We start from the raw sequence: 19881 nt of genomic DNA, 5'->3' as shown, positions 1-19881 counted from the left end.
TCAGACTGAGAAACAGTTGAAACAATGGTTCTTTTTTTTTTTGCATATTTCTATGATTTACTTTTATGTAAAAACTGACATCACACAGCATTTAATCCCGGGAAATTATTAATCTGACGCTACACAACAGGAAATAAAAGCATATGATTCGACGTACAATACGCGATATATCTCTCAGACGCGGCTGAATTCATCAGATGTGGAGAGATGCAAAGAGACAGAGTGACAGGATAAAAGATCAAGTGTGACACAGAGTGCACATAAGAAAGAATCAAAAGACAGAGTGAGAAAGTGGGGAAGCGTCTGTGCCTCTCCCCCCCCCGCACGTGTGTCTGTGTGCGAGAGAGAAATTTAAGTGTGTGCGTCTTCCAAGGCCCCGTTGATCATCTTGACACATGTCTGAGCATTTCTGTCACTTTAATGTCACTGAGGAAATTCTGCAGATTAGTACAACATCCGTCACGGCGCCGGGCCGATCCGAGTCAACAGAACGCATGCAATATTTAACGCTAATATTCCACACAGCCTTTTATGCTCCAATATTATGGAGACAGAGGGAAAGGTCCTGAATATTCACTCAGAGTGACGGCAGGGACAGGTTTGGAATAGAAGTGCCGTGCACACAGAAATCTCTGCAGAGACACTCTCTTTTAAACACTGGGGTCTTAATTTATATGAAACATGAATGGAACTGCACTCAACTACATGCACGCATCTCGCTCTGAAACAAAAAAAAATGTACGTAGAACTGAAAAGAGAACGGCTCACAAAGACAGTAAGTGTGTATGAAATGAGGGAAGAAGCATGAGAAGCAGAGACAAACAGGGATGAATTAAAGACTAAGAGAGAGGGGAAATAAAGATTCGGGGGGGGGGTGGAAAAACTGCTGAGTGAAATGAAGCGAAAGACAAACAGAGAGCGAGAGAGAGAGAAAAAGAGCTGATTAGAGATGCATGCTGAGGGATTGTCATTGTTCTAGTCGATTTGAGACATTATTTAAACGGAGACCCATGAGAGGAAGAAAGAGCACGAGATGGAGAGAGAGTGTGAAAGAAGCGGTGATCAACAAAGAGAAAGGATGAAGGCGGGACGGGGACCTGGAGACAGGGAGGGGGAACAGTGGCGTTTAAAAAAAGACAAATACAGATGTTCAGATTAAAGAAGAAAAAAAAGAGCGATTTTTTTTAGGCTGGATTTATGGCGTTTATGATACACTGTCATGTACATGTATACAAATGCATTGTTCAAAAACATCAACTGAGGGCTTTTGGCTGTTGTAAGGACAATTTTGACCATCTAAAAGGTTTCATGTGAGGTTATTGTTAAATGGGACACACTTAAGGCAGTGTCTCCAGGGACATAGAGACAAGAAGTGCATAAAAAAAAGTGTCTGCAAAGGGTTCTCATTCATCCAGGTCAAGCAAGTCCAGTTGCCCACAGCTAAGCACTGAAGATGCATAAAAAAAAGTATAAAATACTTGATCGGATTCCTTGTAAAATCCTGTTTGGTGAAAAATAGTCAAGGGCACGATGCGTCAGCACTGGGCAGGGAAATTGGATTCAATAAAACACTGGAATATTCCAATGATTTCTCTCCATTTGATCCTGCCATAATATTGAGCACGATTGGGAAGCTTGAAAATGACTGGAAAAGATGGTTGTTTTAAATAAAATACGTAGAAACATAGATTAACAGATTATAGAGTATTTAAGTACATATATGTTTATTTTCCATGTCTGCAGAGGGTAGCTGTCCCAGTCACTGGACTGAAATACAGAGGCAGGAATCGTGACTCGCCACTCGCGAACGCAGGCTACACCAGACTCCTCTGTTAAATATTGAGATTTTAGACATTTCCTTGCTAAATGTGGGAGATTAACGCAACTTTTCAGGATTTTTAAGTCTTTTTAACTGAACTACAGTTGTTTGGTTGGATTCTTGTGTCGGACGTCTTGCTCATGACTCTTCCAGTGACCGCACTCCGACTTATCAGTGGCCGGCAGTCTGACGACGTCACGCATAGTGTCGGCTCAGCTCGCTTGAAACCTCGCCACAGCAGGTACTAAAAAAGTAACAAGTACCAGGTACTATCTCTGACAGAAAAGCAAAGAAAACGTGCCTAGTCGCACTGTGCCAGTGGATGGAACAGTGCCATGAGTGGCAGTTCATAGGGATCCAATTAATAAAGTAATAATGTGAGGGTTTAGGGGTCAAGTTGAGGTTAAAGCGGTTACGTGTGATGTTATAGTTTAGGTACTGGTACGAGGGAATACAATACAATGCAGTGTATTTGCTTGTGTCGCTGCTCAGACCTGATATCAATTCATCTGATCACAACCGGACAGCTCTAAGTATGTCGGGTCACACGTGTCTCCAATGTGATCGAATCACCTGCTCCACATGCTCCACATTTTTACAGCAAGCATTCAGCATCCTGAGTCAAAGCATGTCACGAGATCTGTGTCCATCTTTGGCGTAAAGAATAAATTATACAATCATCATGGGAGACATGCATGATAGGAGCTGAAAAATGTGTGCAAAAATGATGCAAGTCTTACACTTATAACATGCAGTGCAGTATATCATCGCCCCGACTCGAGTTTATTTACACCATACAGCCACTTGTCTGACTTGTTTTTGTGATCACATGCTTGCTACTCACATTGTTTCCCTCTGTGTGGCTCTCCGGCAGACACAGGCAGCGGTAAGGTGCAACACTGGTGTCACAGTGATCTGCATGGCCGTGACACTCACATCTGGCCACATGAGGGGGAAAGAGAAAGAGGAGAAGAGTGAGAATAAAACTATTCTAACTAAAAAGAATGACTCATAGAAATGTTTCAGTTTTATTTTAAAATGGTATGAACGCAGGTTGTGTCTGAAATGCACGGAGCAGCAGTGGTGTCATTAGGAAATTCACACACACGCACACACTCAGTACGTCAGTCATTTAATTATTCATTCACATATTCAGTTGCTTTCTCTCTTTCCTTCTTCCCTCTGTATATCCTTTCACCTCGTGTTCTCTTTGAGCCACTCTCTCTTACACGAAACACTGGATTGATCAAATCTAAATGAAATCCAACCAGTTTAATCATTATTATTATTATTATTTTTTTATGTAATAAGTATTTTTTGTATTTGAGGCGAAGCAATGGTTTATTTTGTTAAAGTAGGGATTATGAGATTGCAACTGCATTGTAATTCAATTTTGCTCAACCATCATCAAGTTCATTAGTACAAAGTAATTACACACAAAATTAGAAGTAAGTGCATTTTTAAGACTAAAGAAGCAGAAAATGGCACCATCTGCAGAGACTTTTGACTTAACGTAAATCAAAAAATAAAAATAATTCCACTGCCATTGATTATTATTCCATTTGTTTTTCAACTCATCTTTTTGATTACTTTCTCAATAAATCAATTAGTAGTTTGGTCTATAAATTTCCCTCAAGAATTGTGAATAATGTTTCTAAAACCTGCAAAAAAGGGACTAAAAAACTATATTTTAATATTAAAGGATTGATTTTATTTAACTGAATTCAAATAGATTGAAATCAATAATCAAAATAGTTGGAGATTAATTTAGTAATTGAATATTAATCAATCAATCAATTGATTAATTGTTGTAGCCCTATACCAATTAGTTATAGCATGTGCAGATGTAATATAATTTATTGCAGGTCTTCTTAATATATGATATTCATTAAAACACAAGGTTGTGGCCTTCTTGTTTTTTGACCTTCAACCCCCAAAATCTATTCTTGTTACTTTTTGAGTCCAAATTAACATTTGGATCAAATATTAGACCAGACTGAAGTAAATAAATGAATAAATAAACAAACTGAGGTGTTGTAATCCTATGTGGGCACCAGAGGCATTTTTTTCTTTTTTGCCTTAATGACATGTTCCTTAATGTAATGTTCCATTAAGGGACTTTTTGTAATTAAATCATTTGGTTTAACTATCTTCATGTTCTTTTAACGATACGTAATAAATAATAATTACGTCGACTCTAACGGCAACAATAGTGAAATACAGCCTTCTAAACTGGATGTGCCACATTAATAATGTCATTTTTTTATTTACATCATCACGATGAAACTGATAATTGGGTGGTAGAGGGCCGCTGATATATTGTTTTTAGACATTTTTAAAGTCCAGCACAGGTTCAGCAATTATTATTATATTCTGTATAAAAACTGTAGTAAATCTGTTGTAGATAATAACTTTGTTGTAACACACAGGACATGGGGAGGTACCCAAAGGCACACATGCTCCAGTTATTATTACTATTTTCTCATGCCATTTTGCCTGTTTACACGCTTTATTAAGAATTAAGAGGAGCAGATCGATGTGTAATGGAAGAGAAGGAGGGATGAGGGATGCACAGATGAGATTTGAGCAGCTCTAAATCTCCACTTCTCCTACTTCACTGTAACAAGCTGCTAATTAAAACAGCTTAGAGGGAGGGGGAGAAAGAGTTAGAGATGATTGCCTCCTGCATAATCCCATAATTACCTCAGTCATACAAAACAGTCACTACTGTCAGTCTAATGAAGATATGTGTTCACAATTACTCAGAAAGCTCGGCTGAAGCTCAACAGTCTGTGTCAAAATGTTTTTCTGCATGTCGAACTGTGATCGCACATTTATAACGAAGTGACAGTGAAACCAGAATCAACCGTTTCTTTTAGCCAATCACAGCACTTTGACATGTGACGCGAGGGTTCGATATCACTTGTTTTTATTTTGGATACGTACAATCCAGTACCAAAACTTAAACCTCTCCTGGACCGTTTTTTTCCTACAGTATTTATAAAGCAAATGTGACAATTACAATGACAAATAACCAGTGTTGTTAATGTTGTGATGAAACATGTTTTGAAACTGCTCACCTGCCACTGATGGTGATCTCACTGACGGCATAGTATCTGTGTCGCTGGTTCACAGCAGCTCCTCTGGTGTGGTACTGTCCACTCAGGTGTATCCTGACCTGGGTGGCCTGTACCATGTTCTGCAGGGCGGGGGTGTTGTAGAAGTCATTATAGCCCGGTCTCAGGTTTGGCTGCGGGGTCAACAGGCTGAATGTGACGTTCCCACCTGAGAAGGGCACGTCACTGCAAAACAGGGACCATGAACACATATTGAACCAAATTAGTGTGAACAAAAAACAGAATTATCACTTATTTATCTCTAATAGAACTAAATGTTTGTTTGGTGGTGAGAAATAACTACATTCCATAAGACAAAATTAAACCAAAGTACAATCATAATGTTCCACTTCCTACGAAACAGGACTGTGAAATAGTTTTTTGGAAACAAAATTTAAAAATAAAAATGCCAGAATTCTGAGATTAAAGTTATTCCCTTACAGTCAGAATTCTCTTTTTTTTTTTTTTTTTTACATGTAGCCCTAATCCATCCATCTTCTACCTGTTTATCCTCCACTCGAGGGTCGTGGGGTGAGCTGTGCCAATCTCAGCTGACATATGGCGATAGGCAGGTCACACCCTGAACAGTTTTGCTGTCCAAAGTATTAAGATACAGTATATAATTTAAAGAATCCTCACAAAAATTGTGGTTTATTCACAGCTAATAAATCATTATTAGATAACAATTTCACAGATTCACAATTTCAGTAGTGGCCAGGCTACTGTACAGAACATAACCCTGCACATCAAAACCGACCACAAATGAACTAACTATTACCATTAAATTAATAAGGCAATTACAGCAACAAATATATTCACGGTTGGTTTTTTTTCTACAGCATTGAAAGGATTAAAAATCACAAACAGTAAAACTGTGATTCACGTGGAATCACTGAGCTGTTCTTTCAGGACTTAATTAATTTTCCAATGATGGAAAAAAAAGCAGCACAATTATCAACTGCTTATGTCACGGAGTGTTTTATTGTGTTGCCAGTGTCAGCTTCTATTGCTCTTCATGCCAATTTAACTAACACTTATAACTGTGCCAGGGAACGGATGTGTGTGATATCATTTGTCAGTCAAATGACAAATGAAAGCGGTGACTTAATTATCTGTGATCTATTCATACCTATACTATCTAGTGCCAACCTAAGCCTTGATACAAGCAGCGGTGCCAGGATTTAGTGTGTGAGATTGTGTTTGTGTGTGTGTGTGTGTGTGTGTGTGTGTTCATATTCCAGATCCATTTCTCTATCTGGTGCCAATTGCCGTCATGTTAGCGGTCATGAGCCAAGGCAACGCTGCAGGTGGTTACTGCATTAATGAGAGAATATGTGTGTGTGTGTGTGTGTGTGTGTGTGTGTGTGTGATAAGAGTGCTAATGGTTATGATGGTTGAACTATATCTTTTGACTTGTTTCTCTTATACGGTACTTATTTTACTACTGTATATATACAGTATAACACTTTTATGAAGCTTGAGACAAATTCATATTTCCGAAAAACAAATTGGCAAAATGTGAAACACTTTTACAATTCCCAGAACAAATTTGCAAAAGCGACAATTCTAACAGAAAGGAAATGAATTAATGAATTAATGAATTAGTCATTTTGTACACACACCAATAAGTGATAGTGAATTTAATCTCTGCATTTAAGTCAATCTGCCAGTCTTATATGGCACCACTTCCTTTCAACCTGGCTTTCAAAATAAGAGCAAAGATCAAAGATCAAACTTTTGCAAAACATTCACTGTATTATTTAATTCTATAAAATATAACTAAATGTTTTAATGTCATTCCACAAGCCTCATCTTGGCAGTTTGTATGTTAAATAGTACGTTAAATATTATGTGTCTTACTGTCAAAAGAAAATCCTCTGCCGTACTGTCACATAAGGACTGTGGCTTTTGTAAATTTGTTTGGGGATTTGTAAAGGTCTTTCACGTTTTGTAATAATGGCTTACACTTCCGGGCCACCGCACATCAGCACTTTAAATCCACAGAGTTTGAGTAATCAACCACAGAACTTGCCAGACTCAATATATCTGATCCTGATAATGGGAAAGGAAAGTCACTTTTTAATCCTTTACTGCATTCACACATCTTACCAACCTGGGTAGCTGTAGACAGTTGACTGAGTCTGGCGTCAATAAGGGGCCGTTGTTCCTCATCTCAAACACACTGCAGTTTCTGGCCATGTATTGCCAGTCTAACCAGGGTTGTTCTTTGGTGCTTTCATTTTCAGGCTCTGTGAGGTCAATCCTCCGCCTTTGGATGAGAACTGATTCAGGCAGGAGGCCTGCAAACTTAACTATGACATAGAAAACCTGGAGAAGACAAAGGTACAGTACAAGTCAGCAGGAAATGTGTGTGAAACAAGACTTTTTTTAACACTGCAAAAAAGTGCTGATCAAAATTTGCTTTGCAAATGTGCTAATCTGGTGTATGAATTACCAAAAAGTCTAATATATAGTTTTGTTGAAAATGTATCCCTCACATAACAAACACACAAAAACACAAACAAACGTGTGAGCTACAAACAACCATAGCTCAACTTAAGTGTGCATGGAAACATACTGAGTGTGTGCTAAGTGTTATCTGTCCCACTACAGTGCCGTCTGGGACAGTGGGTTACACAGCAGGGAGCGCATTAAGCCACCAGCACTGCTCTAACACACACACACACACACACAGTGGGCTTTTATCTGGCGAGTTGAGAGACTTCGTCAGGACATCTCCCAAAATCCTGCCCATGCTCACACACAGACTTCAGAGAGGACAGGGATGAGTCTTTTGACAACCTCAGTGTCCACGATGCCCAAATCCAGCAATCTCTCCATCCCTCTCGCTCTCTCTAACTAACTCTAGAGAGATAAAACTACTGTCTGCAGCAAACACAGGTACAAGCAGATGGATACAGTGATGTATTTGTAGTTAAACTAAATTCTCCACTAAACTTCAACAATTAAGCTATTACTAATGTGATTTTCAGCTTCTTGGATGAGATCAAATTCTGGTTTCTTTGCTATATAACAAAGACAATTTCAAGGTCTGGGAAATACATTTTAGGGACCAAATAACTAATCAATTAATTGAGAAAATAATCAACAGATCAACAAAATAATTGTTATTTGCAGCACTTCATTTCACAATGACAAAAAACCATATGAGAAGTGAGCAGATGCACAATTTAGACAATCAAAATAACACAGACATTGGCTCAAGACCTGCAACGGATAATGTTTGGCCATCTAAATAATAAATAAGAATAAATTAGATAGGTTTCGACACCATTATTTCACATACCTCTGTTACTGCTGAAAATGCCAGATTGAGCATCAGTGAGTATGACTTTATAGTCTATTATAACCAAGATAAAACTATACTTCCACATATGAATCCTATGTCACTTCATATACTGATATTAGAGCAGCAAAGAAGGAAAGAATATTACCTGGTATTGTCCATTGGCCAAATCTACAGTAACTGTGACTCCTTCATCCAGTTCCTGTGTCGTCATGACCTTAGAAAGCCACACTGTGCCCATGTCCTGATCATTGACATAACTGAGTGCATGAGCATTGAGGTTCAGTCTCAACACTCGGTCATTGGTGGTGTCCTCAACAGCGTTAGGAATGCAATACCTGGGGAACCGTGACATAGTTCAGGCACAGTATACAACAAACAAACACTTCAAATGAATACAACTGTGATCAAACTGGTTTCTCAACAAATTATGCAAGTCTGCAAGTTTTTGTACAAGTGACCAAAATGCAAACCCAATACGTTCAATAAACATAAGATACTGTATATGTCATCCATGTCATACTGTACCTCTCAACTAAAGGGTGAACCCGGGGGTGACTGGGAGGACAGCGACACTCTGGCTGGGCATGAAGTTCAGGCAGGACTCCTGAATACAACTCCACTACTTCCCTGTTTAAACAAAACAAAAAAACACTTGTGTATTATCTGCAAACTGCAAACATTTGTGGCGTTTTTGCCATTTTTACCCACGCAGAACTGGCATTTTGAGAGCCCTAAAATGCTATCATAGCCCCAGCTCTCTCTTGCTCTTGCATTTGTTGTCATGTGTGTTAGGAGTTTGTTTGGTCTATTGGGTTAATGATTACTTTTATTATCTTTCCTTAGTCACCCTGGCTTGTCTTTGTGCTTGTATAAATTTGAATGCAAATAACGCTTTATTTTAAACAGCGTTGATGAAGACATTTCTTGAAACAATGCCATGTTTAGAGAAGATAAAGCTGGAGGTGACGTTATAGATCATTTATTCCATAATAACCTTTGAGCGTGTTTTATAATCAATAATTATGAATCAAGTGATTTGAGAGAGAACTAAACTTCTGCATGTCCTCTGTCCGTGCTCATCTAGTGGGAGGGGCTCACATCCTAAAGCGATAGTATTTTTTACGACCCGACTTGGGGATGAAACTCAACAATCAGCTGTTTTTCCTGGTGATCCCGCATACCCCAGCTATAAACCTTGAATAATGTTTTATGAGACATCATTCTTAGTCTCAACTGTGCAGTGAACGTTACAAGTAAAGTAAGTTAAAGTAAAAATATTAAAGGCATCAATCACTCAATCTGTCTGACCACAATCTTGATTAGACAAACGCGTAAGCTCCAAGTCCTTATTGTGTGCACTACATGACTAGAAAATAAACACTAATTGCCTCGTATTGAGTTCTCAGGAGAGTCCTCTGGAAGCAGTATGGATCACCAGATGCAAGGATTACTCCTCTTCCCTCTCACTATCCTTTTGTTTCGTCACTCCATATTGCTCTCGTCTCTTTATTGCTTTAATGTAGAAGTTGACTTCCTCTGCTCCAGCTGTGTAAATCACGGTTCACCTTCCATCTTCCAAATAAACCTCGTCTTCCACAGTATCCGTTCCCTTTGGTCCTTTAGTGATTCACCCCCTTGTTCTCTGCAGAATGCTGCTCATTACCTGTTACTCTGTCTCAGTCCATCCAACTCACCTGTTGGTCAGAGTGGCAGGATAAAATCTAAAGTCCTGCATCCACCCAATAAACTGATTGGAGCCTGGAGAGATGGAAAAGAGGAGGGGAGGGGGGGGGGCATCAAGAATGTGTTAATGGGTTTTACTCAAAGAAAGTGAGCGAGAGGATTTCACAGTATTTAGTAGATTATCTTATCGGTTTCTTGACACCGGCTAAGTGAGGCTACTCACGGCTGCTGAAAATGACAGAGTTCATGGGGGGGGGGGGGGGGGGGGGGGGGGGGGGAAGAAAGAAGAAGCTGATGAGAATCTGTTGCTTTGATCCTCTAAAAAGATTTGAAAGGGTTTCATTTAAGACCGGGATAACAAGGTATAAACCACAATTATTTTTCTCTCCTTTACTGGAAAATTTTAACCAGTTTAAAAACCGTAAAGCTAAGGAGCTTCGAGGACAATGTCGGAATATCTTGTATTCACCAACTGTTTGATCTTACTTGTACAGGTGATCAGAGGTCTCTTAACGCGATAGGACTTATGAAGTGATGTGAACAGATGTGAACTCAGCCAATTAACAAAAGGCTCACCTAATAAAAGAGCTACCTAAAAGAATTTTGTTCAGCGCTTTATCTTAAAACAATCCTTTCCAAGAGGATACAGAAAGTTTGTGTAACTGCGTACAACTCATTCTCTCATGCCATGGAGTCTACGGAAATTGCATTTGAACCTCACAGAACACAGGAGCTGTCGTCTACTGCTGCCTTCACAAGTAAGTTTGTGTTACATGGTGGTCTGGTGCAGATGAATCAGTGGTTGGCAATGCAAATTTCAGTGAAGTTAAATTTTTACTACGCGAGTGCCACTCGAGGAGACTGCAAAACACTGTGACGAAAGAGTGTCCCCATAACACATGCATGAACCAAGGAATCTCATTATAGGACCATATATATACAGCATGTGACTGTGTGAGATGCAAACTCAAATAAGAGACACCCACAATGACGGTGGTCCAAAGTATTTGAAACATGGACAGAACCGGTGCCATGTCTACCTTTGTGTGCATATGTGTCTTCAGCTTTCCTGCGTGTATTCTAACAAAAAAAATGTTTTTGCATTTGAGGATTTGAGGCCAACTACAGTGTGTGTGTGTGTGTGTGTTTGGGGGTTTATGAGTGTGTAAAACAGCGCGTGAGTGAGCGAGTGAGTGTTATGGGATCTGAGTGTGTTGGAAAAGTGTGTGGCTGTGCAGCCTCGGGCTTTGGCTCAGGATTTCTTTAGCGTGTGGAAATGGGATTATGCCTTCCTCTGAAAAGCACTCTCTCTATTGTTACAGGGATGATGCAAGGTATAAGCCTTAATTCTCTCTTCTCTCTGTAGGTCTCTGTCTTTTCTCTGTGTTTCAACCATCCCTCTCAAATTCATCCTCTTTGTTTTTACGTTATTTAAACTGATGACACCACAGGATCAGGCTTTGTATTTGACTTCTTTTTTTGTCCCCATGAGGATTTTACCATTTCCTTGAAGTTGTAAAATAGATTCCAGTCCTGAATTATCTAAAGGTGATTAATTATTATTACTGATGCAACAGCAACTGTATTTTAATAAAACAGGTTATATATCTTAAATTTTATTAAACCCAGGCCACTACATGCAGCCCATGGCCAAGTGGAAAGGGAACTCGGTTTGTAACCAGAGGGTTGCCAGTTAGAGTCCCCACCAGGCCTGTTGCTCTCCTTCCTAATTCTATGACGGTTTCTCGTAGAGGATGGGTTAAACGCAGAGAAGGATTTTCCCTTTCGTCTTTTTTTGTGTGGAATGCCAATAATTTGAAACCGAAAACACATTTAATCCATTAATTAAGTGTGAATGTATTGTATAGAGTCCCTGACGTGACATGACTCAGTCTCCCATGCAAAAATGAACTGGACTGGTGCTGGATCCAACCTGTCAGAGTTCACTGTACATTTTAAATCCATCGATATTTCATAAAACTTGACAGAGTGAATATATCTGATACTTATCATGCCCCCAGCGTGTTTTTTTTTTTACAAGTTTGGAAACAGCCCGGACATTATTACGGACCTGCAGTATACCTGAAATCTTCAACCTGATTAAGTTCCCCGTCATCTTACTCCAGAGAGTCACTGAAAGTTTACAAGAGCCTGGAGGGAAACAAATGGAAGCAATGTGGCTTTGTGATTCACGGCTAAAAATAGTGTTGTTGTCACTGGACAAGTGGTAAGTATTGCATGAGCATCACATGAGCATTAGCAACGGACAGTGTCGTGTAAATAATTGCTGTGTTGACGTTGCTGCACAGACTCGTATGTCACTTAGACTGAGTCCAGCATTTACAGAGAGAACTGAATCTCTGAATCTGCAGGGGTCTGGTAAAATGCTCTCCAGTTAGCCTGTCTCTGACTGTTATGGCATCCCAGGGCACAATAGCGATCTACAATCGTCACTTTCATGATGAAAACAAGTTATGACATATTGCCTGATTCATAGATCTATAGAGGTGAACAGCGTAGTCACTGGGGCTTCCCACCCCACAACGTATCCAGTTCAAAGTCCTCCTCCTCACCTTCAAAGTCTTCTATAACCAGACCCTCTCTCATCTCAGAGAACTTCTCCACCCGTACACACTGTCCCGCGGCCTCTGGTCCTCAGACACCAACCTACTACAGCCACAACCCAGGGACCAAGTGCAAAAGCTGGGGAGACAGAGCCTTCTCCATTGCAGCCCCCATGAAAGGTATTATTATTTTTATCCTACCAAGGAGCGTTACCTTGTTTGTGTGACGTCAGCTACCGAAGCTCCATACGATACAAAAGCTCAGATTATGATAAAAAAAGAGATGTGTATGCCATGTTTTGCAATCTCCTATTCTCTGAATGAAATTGTTAATTTTTTTGATTATAGTACAGACAACAGCTTCTTAAAAAGATCAGTTATTGATTGCTATTGGTGCGTGAGGAAGATTTTCAGCAAATAGGAAAGAAAAATAATAATGAAAAATTACATTTGGTGATCTTCTCATTGTGCTTCTCATACACACCGCTTTCAGTCAGCAGGGAGCCCTCCAAAAACAGATGTAGTTGTGAATCAATACATCTGATCAGCATTCGCATAATCAATCCACTGATCAGAATTCCAGACACATCCCCCGTTTCAAACCCCCCTTCCACACACACACACACACACATACACACAGCCACAAGCTCTCCCCTGAGTCGATCATTTGTATTGATCATGCCCTCTGATGTGATCTTCAGCTGATCAGATGCTACCTGCGGTGAACTAGAGATCAATGCCTGATAAACGAGAAGAAAAACACTCGTTTATCACACAGGAGATGAACGGATATCATTTTTCTCTCAATTTCTCTGCTATTGACTCTGAGACGGCTCCCAGGCACCGCCAATCAATCACAGATGTGTAGCTGAACGGGAATAAAAGGCTGGGAGGAAAAATAAAGACGGAGGAGCCATTGACACCATACTAAGATATACAGACATAATAAATTAGCAGCTTGTTTTTCTTCAATTGGAGGAAAAACAAAACAGACACTGGTTCCTGTTGAGGACGGTTGAGGTGGAGCAAATTTCGGGGTTGATGTTGAAGGGTTTTTACTGCAGTTTTAAGTGTGCTTAAAAACATGAAACTAGAATTTTATAAGAAGTGGCAACCAGCATTTTGAAACCATTTAAACCAGAATAGATACCATTTTTGGAGGATCAGGGTTGACACCTGCAACCATTCACCTATTGGTCAGTAATAGCTGTCGATCATGCAGTGTCCCTGCACCAATACTTGGCCTGATTTATATCACCTCATGTTCATGAGGGGATTTAAAAGGGGTGGGAAAATGCTAATGACTGCCTATGATATATCAGAAAAACAAAGGTTTATACATTTTGTGTAGAAAAAAAATTGGACTTTACCGTTAGAGCTTAGTCCCACCCACATGGCTCCATCCTCGATGATGTCAAAGAGTCTGGCGCTCAGAGACTGTGTACCAAACGGTGTCCCATCCTCCTCCAGCCCATTCAGGAAAAGACTGACACGTCTGTCATGGACCTGGAAGTCAGTCAAAGGTTTTACTGTTTTACTGTGAGTAAAAACTGTAGCCTATGTAGGCTGTTTTTTCTAGATGTGCAGAAATCTGGACCATAATAGAACACAGGACTGTGACTGTGAGAGAGGGTGATTCTATTGGCTGTTCTACTAAGTTGACGCAGCTACATGTCCTTCAAAGGAAAGGTCACTCTTTAGGTATTGGCAACAAATGTAAACACTATGAAAAAAGACAAAAAGTCTTAAATAGAGTCGCACAATAAACACAATATAACACTATATAATGCAATATAACACATCAGCATCACAGACCATCAAATATAGCAAATATAGAGATGTAAGGATTGAATTGGGCCTCACAAGAAGCATGAATCCATGCTCAGGACTCTTAGTTGACCTGGAGACAAGATGTAAAAATTCACAATTTTTGTAATGATCCTGCCTAATACAGTTTATAGAATAAGCTTGACATTAAATTACTTTTCTGTACCTTTTCAGAGTAGCATGAATGTGAGGAAGAAGTAAGATTTTCACGCTTTATCAAATTTTTAAATCAAATTTGACATGAGACAACACCGGATTTATATCAACGGCCTACGTTTCATCATGAGACCAAGTCTCATGGGGGCGTAGCGATGCAGCAGCGAAGATAACCAAGCCGTAGTTTACTCTCTGTGAGAGAGAGCCACCTGCTCTGCATGTCCATATCTGCATCTTGTTATAAAAATGTATGCACACACTATGCATGCCAGTGTGTGACCATGTGTGTCTGAATTATACATACAGCTAATCTTCCAGCTCATTTCCCCAGTAGCAGAAAGAGCCTCGGGCTAAAGCGCCTCAGCCGCAAATTAGCTTTCTGTTTGACCAAAAAACCTCCTCTCCACTCGGCTCGCTGTTACCGATCTACCGCATGAATATTAAAAACTGCAAAGCAGACAACGCCGTCAAAGTGGGAGGAAGCTCCCTGTAACATCAAACTCGGGCAAAAAAGAAAGATATACTTCCATAAGAGGCCCCTACCCCAGCAAAAAAAACTTTAATGTGCCCTATCCCACTCTCTCCCCTTACCCCATCTCCAAATCCTGTGTTTGGGAAACACTCTGTTGGACGACTGATAAACGTCTTACAAGAGTCCCCCCTCTCCTTCTTCTTCTTCTTCCTTGCTTCTCTTCCACTCTGGTCCTCTTCGCCGTGTCCTCTCTCCCCTTCAACAAGTCATTTCGTTCATCACCGTTTTTTCCCCATTTTTGAGCCTCCTCTTTATTTGCTCCCTCTCTACCTATTTTTCATAACCATCTTTACCTTCTTGTCCCTCTTAGACAACCACTCGCCGCTCTCATCATCATCATCCTCCCCGTCTCTTTTTTCTCCCTCATGTTTATCTCGCCCTGTCGCTCTCACTTGTTGTCAGCTCTTTAGGGAAGTTAAAAAGGTGTGAGGAGGGAAATAGGTCCAAGTCCCAAAACGCCTTAAGGGGATGAAGGTAGGTGCAGACAAGTGTCTGCCTCTCAGAGGATAGTTAAGACGCCCAGACAGACACTTTCATGATGGCTGATTGAAGACTGGCAAGCGCTTTAGAGCACAAGAGAGAGCGCATGAGAGAATAAGGGGGGGAAAAAAGAGACAGGAGGAAGAAAAAAAAAAAGAAAGTGTAAGGGAGTAAGAAAGAGGAAGAAGGGCCTTCTTCGGAAATCTCTAAGCCAGAGAGCTGTGCGACTCTTGGGGAGATGTGAGGCAGTTGTCAGGCCTGATGTAAATGAATCCTGAAGCGATTCATCCTCCTGAGCTGCCACGTGCACTTTTGAAACACTGCCAACTCCCCTTTGTTGGCTTTCACAAACACTTTCCCTCCAAGCTTCATTTTCCCTGTCCATCTGTACTTTATCTCCTCCTTACCTTTACCTCCCTTTGTCGGCATAACATCACAGTTGTTTTGAGAACGGAGGCAAGAAGAGTCGAGAGAATGCTTTCGTGTTGATAACTAGTCTCATTTAAATGGTGTCCACTAAGTCCGGAGGAGAGGAAATGACTACTTTAAACTCCATCCATCCTTTTCTCTTCTTACAGATGTGTAATTGCTTAAGGCCCTTTAAGTAAAGCTGGTCCCACAGATATACACTGAGCCCACAGGTAATGACAACTTTTATTTACTATTTAAAAGATTTAGTTTAGGTTTTAATATGAAGTGGCAGTTTATAAAGTACATTGTGTTACAGTAGACAGTTTTCAGCTTGCTGTCCGCTTGAAACCCTCACTCAAACTTGCAGTGGAAACTGAAAGGTGAGATGATTCAGGGTTCGATCCTGGGACAGGTCGGATACTGAATCTTAAGCACCTGTGGTCCCTGCCACCATTCATCACTCCATTAGTGTCTGGCCTAAGATTAGAAACGTTCTCCCTCTGCATTCCGACAAAGCCATGACCAAAGTTAGGTCTGTTTTACTCTTATTTTTACTCCAAGTCTGCCATTCTGTGACTGGTGGATGTAAAATTTGAAATTAACACCATCTACAGTCACTACAATTACAATAAATTATTTCCTTATTAAATAATTTTCTCCAACTTTGTAAACGCTTCTGTGCTTTGAAGCGACGCGTCCCTGGGCAGTGCCCACCCCGCTGGCACTGTTACCTCCTAAGCCTCTATAAAAGCCCCAGAAATCCCTGAGTGGAAAGCTTTTAGTGATCTGTGAGCCTGGCATTTTGAATGAAGCTCTTCTCGATTTTCACACTCCTGCCAAGCCGTGGCTCGGCACACAGTGTGGACAGCAGTGTTTCTTCTAAGCTCACTTTATACACTGGGCCAAAATGAGTGCAGCTGTAGAGAAAATATGACTGATAATAATTAAATAAAGCTGGAACATAACAGCTGCCTGCACTGTACAAGTTTCAGAATTAACCATCTAACAAATGTATAATGATGTAGCTAGAGCAATGAAATTGGATTGTTGATGACTTCAAACGGTGCATTCACATCAAATGCAAAGTGAATTTGTTGCTCAATGAGATTAACTGCAAAGTAAAGCTATTTTCTGAATCGATTCATCTGTCCGATTATTTTCTCGATTAATCGAGTAATTGTTTGGTCCATAAAATGTCAGAAAATGTTGAAAAATATTGATCACTGTTTCTCAAACATGGAAAAGATGATGTTCTCAAATGTATTGGTTTTAATTAGCCCAGAAAATTAATTTAAATAATTAAAATTATTTTAAAAAACACTCAAAAATAGTGCATGTATTTAGTTATCAAATAAAATAATAGATGTTTTAGCCCTAATGCAAAAAAAACAAGTTTTGTCTTTACTTTACTTACTGAAATAATTTAAATCTTATTTGTACTGGGCCAAATCACAATAGACATGACACTTGTATATCACGTGACTGTAAAATTGATCAGATTACATCCGATGGAGAGGAATATTTGTGAGGTTCTATTCACTCATGTTGGTAAATAAATGATGCTGTGGCCAAACAAATTCAGTGTGTATTTGGTATGAACACAAAATCACCGTTCTTTCTTCAGCTGAGGATTTAAATCAGGTGTCTGTGAGCTGTAGCAACACTTTAATCAATTTCTTTAATCAATTAAAATCTATTTGGACATATTCACTATCAAAGATCGTGTCACAGGACCATCGTTCCAACATCGTCTGTCGTTAACCCTCAAAAAAGTTGAAGAAATCCTAAAAAAAAAGAAAACTCTCAGAGAGTTACAAGTTAGAAGTATAATGTAAACATAAATGGACAAACATAAGAATATAAACATACACTGAATGATGCTTGAGATTAATCTTCAAGTACACATAAATAAATGTAACAGTCAACATCAGGATTACCTTACTGCAAAATGAGGTAAATACACAGCTTCCAAAAAAATAAATCAAATCATGTTTAGTTGTCAGATCCTGCAACTGAATTGGAGAAGAAATTATTTTGTTGCCATAATGCAAAGCTAGATAGGCCGTGACATGATGTAGAGTGCCGGGTATTTCACAGAGACATCTGTCAATCACGTAACTCAAGTGTCAAACTTAAGCATTCCCGTTTATTTACCTGAGAAAAAAATATTTTATTCAAAGTTGCCAGACATTATCCGGCTATCTGATGCGCAAAGTGTAAAGCTGGAAAATATTTACAGGCGGAAGAGAGCTGCAGATGTAAGAGCCTGAGAAGTGACAGGTAGAGGGCAAATAATATTAAGGAGCTCTGATGTCCAATACTGGAAAATATTGTCAAAAAAGACAAAAATTATATGAATAAAAATCACAGATTGGAACCATTTTAATTTTGGAGATAGGTCACAATTGACTTAACTCTTAATTATTAGAGTCTAAATCTAGATGATGCATCTTGCAGAAAACAGACTAAATTGACCACAAAGTCCAAAGCAAAATGATGTGGTCAACAGAGGATTTCCCTTTCTTTCCTGCTGTTACCGCTGTCATCGTCCTTTAAAGGTCTTTTGTTGTTTGTGGGGGGGGGGGGGGGGGGGGGGAGATAAAGGCTGGTACTTATATTCAAAAGTCGAGCTGAAACAATTAATCGATTAATCGATTCGATTACTAAATTAATCAACAACTAATTGATAATAGATTAATCGGTTTGAAGCTTTTTTCATGATTAAAACAAGATTTCTGATTGCTTCCGCTTCTAAAATGTGAGTAATTTCTTTATTTATTTGCTCTGGATAACAAAGAAATCATTCAAAATTAATCATTCTGGTTTGTGTACAAAACAAGACATTTGAGAACATCATCAATTCCATAAAATGATAAAACGATTAATTGAGAAAATAATCGACAGATTAATTGATTATGAAAATAATCATTAGTTGCAGCTCTATTGAAAAGTGAATTCCTAAGACATTGGTTTCATCATTTGCAGTCATCTATTTCAGTCACTGACAACAGTTTAGCATCCTCTGTCATTCTCACCCAACTCTCTCCCCTCAGCTTTGGGCTGCACTGCCCTGTGACTGAATGACATACTGCTCACTGATAACACACCTCATTCCACAGCCAGTGGAGCTGTGAATGTGGATATAAAGGCAGAACATTATAGAATATAAGAGAGAGGGGGAAACAAAACATTTGGATATTTATCTGCAATGAGATACAATTAGCATTCACTCCCAGGTCAGATGACCCTGTGATGAACACAAGTTTTAATCAGCCGGGATTGGTTGATGGAAACATGACTCTTGGGTGAACACACTCCTTCCTGCACTACTTCACTGTGACAGTATAGATGCTGATGGTAGATCAGCAGGAGCCGGCAAGAGAATTTCCAGAAAAAGTAGTTTTGGTGGACGTTTGTGTTCGCACATATACAGGCCAGGCCCTGCAGATATTTTTCCTGTGTGATGTGACTTCATGCGTCCACAGCTCTCCACTTACAGGCCCATTGTCACCTCTTTCCCTCTCTCACTCAGCTGTGATCACACCGCCTTCTCCTTGTTATTCACCCTCTGAGCCTCTCCCACCGTCTTCACTCCCCCTCTGTACTCTCCCTAACCCACGGTGAACTGTTAGCAGCTCTGATGTACAGCCAATATTCCGTCCATCATATTAGCAAAGCTGCAGTGTGTAAAGGAGGAGATAGGTAGAAGGGAGAAAGGACTAGAGAGAGAGAGGGAGAAGGAGAAAAGAGAGGGAGGAGGAGAAGGAGACACATTTGTTCTACTCATCCCAGCGCTAAAAGATGCAATTACCTCTCACAGCATATTATCCATGTTTTATACCAGCCCAGGGCCCCATGCCTTTGCCTTACCGTGCTCACCCTGTGTAAGGCCCATATTTTAACACTAGCTATGACAGTTTATTTAAGAAAAGAAAATTGTCCCCAGGGAGATGGAGAGGGGGGAGAGAGCGAGAGAGAGAGAG

General features: G+C 39.9%; 1 protein-coding gene across 1 annotated transcript in view; it reads right to left on the bottom strand.

Moving 5' to 3' along the window:
• ush2a (Usher syndrome 2A (autosomal recessive, mild)) overlaps positions 1-19881 on the bottom strand; it is a 197253-nt gene that overhangs the window by 165025 nt on the left and 12347 nt on the right. The window contains exons 5-11 of the mRNA XM_058630175.1: positions 13863-13998; positions 9940-10003; positions 8771-8872; positions 8391-8580; positions 7049-7263; positions 4900-5121; positions 2664-2757 (exon numbers count right to left, since the gene is read on the bottom strand). Coding sequence (XP_058486158.1) covers positions 2664-2757; positions 4900-5121; positions 7049-7263; positions 8391-8580; positions 8771-8872; positions 9940-10003; positions 13863-13998 — 1023 coding nt within the window. The remainder of the gene's footprint in view (positions 1-2663; positions 2758-4899; positions 5122-7048; positions 7264-8390; positions 8581-8770; positions 8873-9939; positions 10004-13862; positions 13999-19881) is intronic.

The sequence above is a fragment of the Solea solea genome, chromosome 5 (genome assembly GCF_958295425.1).
Source record: "Solea solea chromosome 5, fSolSol10.1, whole genome shotgun sequence".
Classification (NCBI taxonomy): domain Eukaryota; kingdom Metazoa; phylum Chordata; class Actinopteri; order Pleuronectiformes; family Soleidae; genus Solea; species Solea solea.
This window is presented reverse-complemented; position numbering and strand designations above follow the sequence as displayed.